Consider the following 11,659-nt stretch of genomic DNA (forward strand, 5'->3'; position numbering starts at 1 on the left):
ATGGATTGTTGAAGACTTAACTCGAAATAGGAATTATGTTGGGGGAAACTCCAGCGTGTTGTGTTGGCGCCCCCTTCTGGCTGATAGAGAGCAGAGCTGGTGAGATGGCTCTTGACTTGGTGGCTTTTTATCTTTTTTACCTTCCTGAGGCCCCCGCTCCAGGGGCGAGTCACGCGCAGGCAGTGGTCCCTGATTTACTAACGGGTTCACCTGTCCTTCGAACAACCCGAGTTCAGGGCTAGTGAGATTGGTATTTTCCCGGGCTCACGTTAGGCTTCTCAGACCCCGAAACAGGTGGGAAGATCCTCCCTGATGTTTTTCCGTTTTCCACCTCCTTCTGATTTTTGATAGTTAAATTGTAGATGGTGAGTGGAAGCACTTATCAAACCTTTCATTTCCAAGTTGAAGAATTAAGAGGTGAAGCCTGCCTAGCACTTTCTTTGAAAGGTCTTTACGGGGAGCCGACTGGTTTGGCAGCAGTCTACCTTGGTTCAGTTCATTAAGTATTGATTGTTGACACGGTGTGCCCGGCCCTGTGTGAGGGGCTGGTGACGCAGAGACAAGAAGGACACGGTCTTTGGAGGAGAGACTGTGGTGATTAAGGTTGAGCTTTGCAGTCGGAAAGACCAAGCATTGAGTCCTGGCTGCACCACCTGCTGCCACGTGCACCTAATCGAATGGCAGCCTCTCTGAGCCTCAGTTTCTTCCTCTGTCAGATGCCTTCATCTGTCACCGAGTTGTTATGAAGATTAAGTCTTAGGTAGCAAGTGCTTAATAAATGGTAGCAAAGTTTAAAAAGGCAGTCTCAGTCGAGTAAGAGACAGAAACAGAGACAGTTCAGTGATGACCAGTGCAGTGGGGGAGATGCAGGGAGCCCAGAGGTACTGTCAGCGTGGAGTCTAGGACACGCCCCTGGACCATTATTTGTTAACCACCCTCATGGGTCTCCTTTTCCTGCAGGCCTACTTTTTTGATGCACCGGAGATGGACCATCTCCCAACAAGCACAGCTGCTCCAAACCAAACAGTTGCAGCAGCCAAGTCCAGCTAAAGGGGAAAGTGAGCGATCCCTGTTTCATCTTCTCGCTGTGAGGTACAGTAAAAATGGGCAGGGGCCTCAGTCCTGCTGCTGTTAGCATGAAGCGCTGAGAGGGCCAGGCCCTTCTGTCTGTCTGCATGGTTCAGTGTGGTGTGTGTGCACACGCATGTCCCTGTTGTGTCCCTATTGCTGAGGCTTCAGTTGGGAAGTAGACTCATGTGGCTTTATACATTTGGAAAACACGAGCTCTCAGATTCTTCTGTAAGAGGAGTTCCTGCCTTTTGGCCCCAGCATCCCCTCTCCTCTACTCCCTGTCCCCTTCCCAGCAGCACAGCATGGATTTGTTCCATTTGATTACAGTCTAGTGGTTTCCTCCAGTTTCTCTGTGACTTCTCAGGCTGGCCTCAGACCCTGAGTGTGACCGCTCTTGAATTACTCATGCAGTTCTCTGAAGCTTACCAGTTCTCACGCCCAGTTTGTTCTTGGGCCTCTTTGATGATTCCACTGTTGGTGGTTAGCTCAGAGGGTCAGAGTACAGGAAAAAGACCCTGTTCCTCCATGACTGGTCTCTCGCCTCCCCGTTCCACCTCCTCTGTGTTCTGAGCCTGCAGCCGTGCTGAGCTGCTTGCCATCTCCAGAACACATCCTACCTTTGCACTTGCTGATCCAGTTGTCTGAAATGTTCCTTCCCTTCCAGCAGTCATCACTTACCTGTGAACCCATTACACCCTATATTATACATCACTTTATTAGTGGTGCTCGAAACACCAGTCACTGTGTCCATCTGCTGATCCATTTGTTCACGCATTTATTCATCCATTTGTCCTCCATGTACTAGGGTGTCTCCCCATAAGAACAAGGAATGGGTATTTCTCTGTTTCTTCATTGCCCACCACATGACGTGGTATATACAGCGGGTGCTCAGTAAATGTTTGTGGAATGAATGAATGAAGCCACACTCTGCACATGATCTCACTGTGGGCCAAAATCTTTACTCTATGTTGTAATCATGGGCTGACCTTTCTGCCCAAGCTGCTATCTCCCAGAGCAACAGGGTGTGGTGCAATGACCAGGGCCTTTAGAGTCAAACAGAATGAAAATCCCTGCCCTACCATGTACTAGCAGTGTGCCTGGGGCAAGGGGCTGACTCTCTCTGAGCCTCAGCTAACTTACTATGAAATGAAGATGATACAGTCTACAGGCATACCTCGGAGATATTGTGGGTTCGGTTCCAGACCACCACAGTAAAGTGAGTATCGCAGTAAAGCAAGTCACATGAATTTTCTGGTTTCCTAGTGCATATGCAAGTTATATTTACACTATGCTGTAGCCTATTAAGTATGCAACAGTATTATGTCTAGAAAAGCAATGCACATACCTTAATTAGAAAGTATCAATATTTCATTGCTTAAAAAAATGCTAACCATCACCTGAGCCCTCTTTGAGTCCTAGTAGTAGTGACATCAGAGATCGCTGATCAGAGATCCCCATAACAAATAGGATAATAATGAAAAAGTTTGAAATATTTCAAGAATTACCAAAATGTGACACAGAGATGAATGCTCTTGGGAAACTGGTGCCAATAGACTCGCTCAATGTGGAGCTGCCACAAACCTTCAATGTGTAAAAAACAACAATATCTGCAAAGTGCAATAAAGTGAAGAACAATGAAGTGAGGTATGTGTGTGTATTATATTACAAGATTGTAGTGAAAGTAGAGATCGTGTTTATAAAAGCTCCTGGCACATAGTTGGTGCTCAGTAACAGAATCAAGCTGCCGCCCCTCTGAAAGGGGTTAGTCATCTGTGCGGAAACTTGGTGGTTCTTACTCACTTTACTGTCACCCTTTATTTCCTTTTTGTAAAACAAATGGAGATTTTCCCTCTTAGTTGAGGAATTTAGGTTGCCGACCCTGCAAGGTGACAAGATGTGATTGGTCAAACAGAGGCCTCTCTGGTTGCCTTGTTGGTGCGACAGTCATCCTGGCCAATGGCGTGACTGGGAAACCACTGTAAATGTCAGAGCCTGATTTCCCCGCTTCCTCTCTTCACATTATAGGTGATGCTAGAATCAAAGAAGGTCAGAGCCCTTGGAGACGGGATGTGCTTTGCTTCCCTCTTCTTTTTACAATAAGGAAGCTGAGGCCAAGAGAGGACAGTGCCCTGCCCAAGGCCAGGTTTGGTAGCAAACTAACGTGTATATCACATTCTATGTTACAAAACACTGTCCAGATCATTCTCATTGGCCGCTCTTACCAGCCCTGTTGTCCCCCATTATATGGATGAGGGAAGCTGGGCTTTAGTAAGTCTGAGTTGACTAAGATCACCCCTCTCTTAAGAGGCAGAGCTGGGAATCAAACCCAGGTCTTCGGGAACCAATTCCTGAGGTTTTTTCCACTTTCCCACTCTTTAGGCTGATGTTCTTTTTACCACGAAAACTTGTAGGCTCCCCTGCTGACCTTTGGCTCTTTTGGGGGTGGGGCACGCCTACTTTGCTAATCTAGAGGTCTCCACACTACTTTGATTGCACAACCTGTCAGTTAACAATTTGAGGACTGTATTATCTATTTCTGCCTAACAGTATTGCCACAAACCTAGCAGCTCAAAAAACACACATTCATTATCTCACTGTCTCTGTGAGTCAGGAATCCGGGCGTAGCTTTGCTTAGTTCTCTCCTTCTCCTTCTCCTTGCTTAGTACTCTCACAAGGCTGCACTCAAAAGTGTTGCCTGCGCCGGGGTCTCGGCTGAAAACTGGGCTGGGGAAGGATCTTCTTCCGAGCTCACATAGTTCTTGGCAGGATTCAGTTCCTTGTGGCCTGCCAGACCAATGGCCTCCTTGCTGATGGTCAGCTGGAGGCTGCCCTCAGTTCCTTGCCACATAGGCCCCTCCATATGAGGACTTTTACTTCATCAAAACCACAAATGGAGATAATCAACGGAGACTCTTAGGAAGATGCAAGTTACCATCTATGTGATGTAATCACAGAAATGACATCCATCGCCTTTGCCGTATTCTTTGGATTAGAGGCAAGTCGCAAGTCTTGCCCACACTCCAGGGGACAGGACACATCAGGGCATAAATACCAGATCATTGGAGGCCATTTTTATTTTTTAATTTAATTTAATTCAATTTAAATTTTTAGCTTTATGGAGGATGAACTGACAGAATTGTAAGATATTGAAAGTGCACATTGTGGTGATTTGCTGTACATATACATCATGGAGGCCATCTTAGAGTCTCTCTGCCACAAGCACACACCTTCAGTGACACGTTTATATTTGAAGCATTTACAAAGACTGTTGTCAACCCATATAGTAACTATTAAAGCTTAATTCCTTATTTTTTGATGAAAAATAAATATTACAGAAGTTCTAATATTTTGCTTCCACTGCCTCAGTGGCTTGTTTCCGGAGCCCACTGCCTTAGAATGAGCGCGTGGTAGGGTGTCGGCATTACTGTTGAATTGTCTGCACATTGGTCCAGCTCATCCTGCAAATGGACTCCATTGACTGTTAGCAGAGAAGGCCCCAGAGCAGGATGGATCTTCATCTGAGGTCCATGGGGAAGGGACTCTTATTTCACTTGGACTCCCCGGCCTTGGCCTAATACCCGCCTAGCACAGACAGGGCGAGTGCTTCGTTAATAGCGTGGGTGGAGGTGACTTTGTAAGATTCAGGCAAGAGTCAGGATGTGGGCTTTTACCAGAAGTGCCTTGGCTCACTGAGTCCTGGATCATAATTTACTTCCTCACTCAATGTTTATTTGAGGCCACTTTGTGGCCTCTGTGAGCTGGGCACTGGGGACCTGCAAAATCAGATAGAGTCTGCCTCAAGGCGCCTTGGTCCATGGGTAAAACAGCTCACCAGATAAGGACCAGGCGGTGGGCCAGGCTGTGTGAGAAGTGCATGGCCAAGTTGTGAGCTGATGGGCACTGTGGGAGCACAGAAACACTGACTCATTTGGCCTGGGGGAAGGCTTCACAGAGGGGGTCTTGCGTGAGCAGAAAGCAGTTAGTTACCCGTTTTTCTGAAAAGAGTAGTCAACTTCCCGTGGCTTTTGGGAAAGTGAAGACGTAGGCTGTTCATTGAGACACAGTGATGTGCTGTGGGCTCACATCGCCTAGAACAAGAAAACCTGAGCTCAGCTGCAGAGGGACAGAGGTGGAGGACACAGTGGCCACAGCTGCCTGGCTCTCTGCCTTGCCTCAGAATACCTGACATCAACCTGGAGAGGGGCTCTCTCAGCCTGCTCCTGGGCTGAGACTTCATACATACAGTTCCTTTCATACATTTTGGTTATGAAGTCTCCAGACCAAGTGTCCCAGGTGCTATACACCTTCAGAGAGTCAGAAGCTGGCATCTTGGAAGATCCTGGCCCTTAGGGCCCTTGCAGACCTCCCATCCTGATTTACACAGATTTGGTACCTATGGGCTTTGCTCAGATCTATAAACTTGGGTGTCAGCGTCTCCATTTGGGTATCAAGTCTCTAAATGAGATAGTGATGAACAGTTTCTTTGGAGCCTCCCTGGCAGAAGCATCAGCCGCTTTGCCAATGAGAGGGCTGTCCAGAGCCCTGAGCGCTGCAGATTTATGAGCTGGCTGTGCCTCCCACTGTAAGCTGTGGACTGCCAGCTTTCACTGGAAAAGAATGACTTCTAATCTCACAGATAACTTTCCTCATGGAAATCTGTGCAGTGGAGGACTTAGCCTGGAAGGGATTACTGGGAGAGCATTAACCCCTTCTTTCCCTGGAACTTCAGGATCACGAGGGAGCCTCCAATTACTTGTAATCAGGGAAGCTACCTCTACATAAGTCATTGAGACATTATAAAGAACATCTGGCTTTCTTCTTTCCTTCCTTCCTTCCTTCCTTCGTTCTTTCTGTTTTATATTAACTTATCACCTGAGGGCCAATGCCAGTTCTTCTCTGAGCCAGGACCCTGGTGCACCTGGGGAGTCTTACTTTGGCTTGAGGGATGGAGTATCTGAAGGACTGTATTCAGATTGGGGCTACCTTCCCAGGGGCAATGACAAGTGGCTCTGTCCAGAGGAGGACGGCCAGCAGGTAAATATACCGCAGTGTGATAAGGGCTTTAATAAGGGATGAGCAGAGGGCTTCAGGAGACTCCTTTGTAATTAAAACCCTCCTGATTCGATACACAGGGTTTATATGCAATTATCCTTTCACTCACTCATGTTAAGAGTTCATTTTATAAGCCAAAGCTTCAAATGTTCTTACTAGGTTTATACACATCAGTTCTTTTATTCTGAAATCAGCTTTAACTCAATGAATGCTGTAATCCCCTTTAACACAGTGTCCAAACCGCATGATCTCACACCATAGCTAACACTGTTTTCTACAGCCCCTTATTCTTTTCCACACCATGTCGGGAAATGTCCCTTCCCAGAGAATCCATTTTCAGTTCCTGAGCTATTTCTTTTTCAGTTTTCTTCTTTGTTCCCTTTCTTTGAGGAAAATTGGTAGACCCTGGGATGGTAAGTGGGTCAACACAATAACTTTTTATTCTTTTATTTGACTTATTTAGTGGAAACTTTTAAACATAGACAAAAGTAGAGTGAACAGTATAGTGAATCCCTATGTACCCCTCCCCTCTTTCACTTTCAACCGTTGTCAACTCATGGCCAGTCTTGTCTCATCCATATACCCGTATATTCCCCACCTCTTTCCCCTGTATTATTTGGAAGCAAATATAGAACATCCTATTATTTCATCCATAAATACTTAAATTCTGTATCTATAAAAGATACTCTTTTCAGGGACTTCCCTGGCGGTCCAGTGGTTAGGACTCTGCACTTTCACTGCCATGGGCCCGGGTTCAATCCCCAGTCGGGAAATAAGATCCCACAAGTCGGGGGCTTCCCTGGTGGTGCAGTGGTTGAGAGTCCGCCTGCCTATGCAGGGGACATGGGTTCGTGCCCTGGTCCGGGAAGATCCCACATGCCGCGGAGCGGCTAGGCCCGTCAGCCGTGGCCGCTGAGCCTGCGCGTCCGGAGCCTGTGCTCTGCAACGGGAGAGGCCACAACAGTGAGAGGCCCGCATACCAAAAAAAAAAAAAAATACCCACAAGCCATGAGGAATAGCCAAAAATAAATAAATATTTAAAATAAGAGGCTAAAACAACCTTTTAAAAAAAAAGAAAATTACTCTTCAAAACCTAACCATAGTGCCATAATCACATCTTAAGAAATAATAACTCTTGGGGCTTCCCTGGTGGACCAGTGGGTAAGACTCCATGCTCCCAATTCAGGGGGCCCAGGTTCGATCCCTGGTCGGGGAACTAGATCCCGCATACATGCTGCAACTAAGAGTTCACGTGCTGCAACTAAGAGTTTGCATGGCGCAGCTAAGAGTTTGCGTGCCACAACTAAGGGTCCGCATGCCGCAACTAAGAGTCCGCATGCTGCAGCTAAAAGATCCCACGTGCCGCAACTAAGACCCAGTGCAGCCAAAATAAAAAAATAAATAAATATTAAAAAAAAGAAATAACTAATATCAAATACATTTCAGTGTTTGAGTTTCATATTGCAATTGGGTGTTGTACCTCTTAAATGCCTTTTAAATTATAGAGTCCTTCTCCATCTTTCTCTTTCCCTTTGCCACTTATTTGTTGAAAAATCATTTATCCTATAGTTTTTCACTGTCTGGATTTTGCTGATTGTTTCTCCATGGTATCATTTAACATATAGCTCTGTCCTCTGTTTTCTGTGAATTGCTGGTTGTATCCAAAGGTTTGATCGGATTCAGATTGATTTTTCTTTTGGCAAAATTACTTGATATGTGCCGTAAAACCCTTCCATCCATAAACTCATAATGTCTAATTATCTCTCTGTCTTTTTGATATTAGTAGCCATTAATAAACAATGCCTAGACCCATTAATTCAGTATGGGTTTCAAAATGATGATATTTCAGTTCTATCTTTTCTTCTTTATTTATTTACTAGAATACTTCTTTACTAAAAATTTCCCTTCATCTGTGTGGTTCTGGTGATACAGTTTATATTAGAAAAGCAAGATAAATGATTTTTTTCTCTTTATTTACCTGCTTTCAAAATAGTAGTTGGCTCACTAGGATCTGCAGCAATAACCAATTAGTTTCAGTCCGTTGCAAATACTATGCTTATTGATGCTCAAATTGTCCTGTATTTGGCCACCGGGAGCCTCTTCAGGTTGGCCCCCGAGTGCTGTCGGCACGACCCTAGGAGTCTCTGGTAACTGCCTTGTTATCTGTTATGACCAAATGTTCTAGGTTCACTTTGGACTTTTCCTGTCCCAGACCCAGACTGAGCCATTTCTCTAAGGAGTCCAGTCCTGGTTCCATTCAGGGAAATAGTATTTCCAGGTCACAATCTGGATGCTAGTGGTGCTCACTGCAACTGGCTTAGTCATTGTTTTCAGGCCTTTTCAATGTTCAGAGCTAGGAGATATGATTGTTGTTTGCTTGATAGAACATATGTTGTGAGTTCATACTGATACTTCCAATTCCTGTTTAGTACAGTACTAAACTGCTTGTATCTTATATTCATATCTCCTTTCTCCTGTACTGAGGGTCTCATTTCTCACTGACACCATCAATGATCGAATTGGGCTATCACATAAGTACTTACTTGTTTTATCCCACTGTGCACTTACAGGGATCTAGTAGTAAAAGTACCAAACTACCTCTAACTACTGGAAATGTTACTTTAAAATCTTTGAAGGGAATTCCCTAGTGGTCCAGTAGTTAGGACTTTGCACTTTCACTGCCATGGCCCAGGTTCAATCCCTAGTCGGGGAACTAAGATCCCGCAAGCCGTGAGGCGCAGCATAAAAAATAAATAAATGATAAAAAATAAATAAACAAAATCTTTCAAGATTTTTTTTTTTAAGTTCTGGAATATGCTTTTCCCTCCCTTGTCTGCTTAGAAACTTCCTATTTATTCTTCAGGGCCTACTTCAGATATTCTGTCCTTGGTGGAGTTTTGCTTTACTTCTCCAGGTAATATTACTTACTTATTTCTCTGGGCTCTGCTACAGTTCTTTGTATGTTTCTCTATTGTGGCCATTTTCTTATGAACCATAACTTCATAGACTGAGGGTTCCTTGAGGTCAGAGATTTATTTACCAATATAGCCCCAGCACTCAGCAGGCATTTGGGGAAAGCTTGATTTTGAACAAGCAAGGGTTATATACATACAATATGGCACTCAAAACTTTCCTGGGATCATTTGCCAAGCTATTTGGAAACTCTTGTTCATTCATTGAGGACCTACTCTGTGCTAGGTGCTGGGCTACTGGTGAACAATGGAGATAGGTTCTTACCTTCCCAGATTTTACAGCCCAACTTTATATCTCCTGCATCACACAGACTAGCAGACCTTGCTGAGTTAAAAAGAGAATCATGACTTTGGGAACTTCTGGTTGGAACACCCCAGATCAGGCAATGGTGATACTGTCCAGGCTTGTTTGCAGGGGTGGGGCCAGGAAGGGAGTAGGGCATGCCACAGGGGGCCACCGTGGTGGGGAGCCAGAAGTGGCCAGGGAGGCCTTACCCAGGTCTTAGGCCTGGAAGTGGCGAGGGAGCCCTGGCTGATGGTGACATTGTGGGCCAAATCTTTCCATATTTACGAAAATAAGTCTTTAGTGCCTGCCCTGTGGGCTGGTTTGTCCCTACCTTTACTTAGCATTTCAGAAACCGGAGCCCATGTTTACCAGAAGGCCAATCAGGACTTTAGGTTCTTTCACTCCAGCAAATTACAGCATCCACCCTTCTCCAACCACTTTTCACAGCTATTTTGTTGGCAACTTTTCCCTTTTCTAGAGCCAGTGGATTTAGGCAGATCTCCCCTGCCTCAGCCTCACCTTCATGGTATGCTTAAATGCTGACACTGATTGTGATGTTTCCCCCGATGAGGTCGCCAGGGAGGCCTGGCTTATTCTCTTAGGGGGAAGGCCATGCATTAGGGACCCCTCTCTGCCACATTCCTTAATCTCCCCTGGATTTCACCGTATCTCTAGCCTCTTTTTCCAAGTTCCCGTCTCTTGCAAATCCTCAACTAGGTGTACCAACAGATGCCTCAAATTCATTATGTTCAAAACTAAACTCATCCCCCCAACAACCAGATCCTCTTTTATTTTCCTGTCTCAGTGAATGGCACTACCACCCACATCGCCCCTGATTTCAGACTAGGTTAGGTTCTTTATCATACCCTTCATGGTACCTTATAATCGTAATTACATAAATAACGTTTTATGTATTTGTTTACTCTGTAGTTTCCCTTGCTGGACTGTAAGTTTCTTGAGAGTTAGAACCATGATTGCCTTATTCATCGTATCTGGTGCCTGGCTTGTGAGTCCTCCAACAATATTCATTGGATGAATTAAGAAATCTACCTGGTCACCCAAGCTAGAAACCTCAGCATCAGTGTAGATTCCTCCCTCTTATCTTCCACATCTTATCTGTCAGCAAGACTTGTCTGTGCTACCTCTGAAATATTTCTCAAATCTGTCCTATCAGTACCATACCCAGCATTCAGGACCTGATCATCTCACATTTAGACTATGGTAAGAGCTTGATGGGTTTCTCTGTCTCTCTTCTTCTCCTCCTTCTGATCCATCCTATATGTAGCCATAGGGGTCTTTGAAAATCTATAAATCTGATTGTGCTTTTGACTGCGTCACTCTTCTACTTAAAAACTTTTTTTTGGCCTCCTGTTGTCTAAAGAAAACCCAAACTCCCTGGATTATCTTTCCTCCTCTAGCACCAAACACAGATCAGTCACAAAGAAGAGAGAAAGGAGGGTGGCTGAAGGTAGCTTTGGGATGTGTATCAGAGAAAGTCATTGGGTTTCCAAAGAAATAGAGGAAAACTTTTTAAAATGTCATTTCCTCTGCAGCAGGAAGTCTTCTGTGGAGCCTATAAATCAGGGCTCAAGGCTCTAGGTTTAGGGAGCTGGTGGAGGCAGACTGCTCTGGTGTTGAAGTTATATCTCTAAATCCTTTCTGTACGGGGGCAACTTGATCTTGAAAGTTACTCTTTTTGTTTTTCAGTTCTCTTCAGTGGGTTTTGGAGTGTGGTTCTTTCGGACATGGCATCCACTGCAGAAAAGCAGAACGACCAAAGCGCAGGAAAACGGATGGAATGGCCCCAACCCCCAACATCTGGGGGGTGCCACACTGAAGCCTAATCACCTATTTAACAAACAAATATTAAATGTTGTTGAGTTGAGACGTGTCACTCAGCTCTTCTCTCTCACTGTCACTTGTCATTGTGACTGTGCACTGGTTTGGAGAGAAATACGAGGGGATGGGTGGGGCTGCTCAAGTGCCCTGCGTGTGCCTCTCGTGGTCACGTGGTGTGCTTCACGTTAGGTGCACCCTTAGTCCCTGAAATGGATCCATCCTAACTTGGGTGTCTTTTCTCTGGCTCGTGTACAGATTACCTAGGTGAGCCTCTGCTCCCCTTGCCATCCTAAAGTGGCCAAACAGCATGAACTTTGGTTGGGATTCATTGGGAGGCTGAAAATTTGTCTTTGGTGACCTGACTCTGGGCAACTGAACCTAATGGTTGCGAAATAAATACAAAAATAATAATAATAATGTCTGTGTCTGCACGTCGTGA

General features: G+C 45.1%; 1 protein-coding gene across 2 annotated transcripts in view; it reads left to right on the plus strand.

Annotated features, from left to right (window-relative positions):
- The window catches only part of YIPF1 (Yip1 domain family member 1), a 35,126-nt gene extending 23,467 nt beyond the window's left edge, over positions 1-11,659 (plus strand). The window contains exons 9-10 of one of the 2 annotated variants that reach the window (XM_030870201.3): positions 961-1,092; positions 11,089-11,657. In XM_030870201.3, coding sequence (XP_030726061.1) covers positions 961-1,050 — 90 coding nt within the window. In that variant the 3' untranslated portion in view covers positions 1,051-1,092; positions 11,089-11,657. Of the gene's footprint in view, positions 1-960; positions 1,093-11,088 lie in introns of both variants that reach the window. The other variant, XM_030870202.3, reaches the window with a different exon arrangement.

The sequence above is a fragment of the Globicephala melas genome, chromosome 1 (assembly GCF_963455315.2).
Source record: "Globicephala melas chromosome 1, mGloMel1.2, whole genome shotgun sequence".
Classification (NCBI taxonomy): Eukaryota; Metazoa; Chordata; class Mammalia; order Artiodactyla; family Delphinidae; genus Globicephala; species Globicephala melas.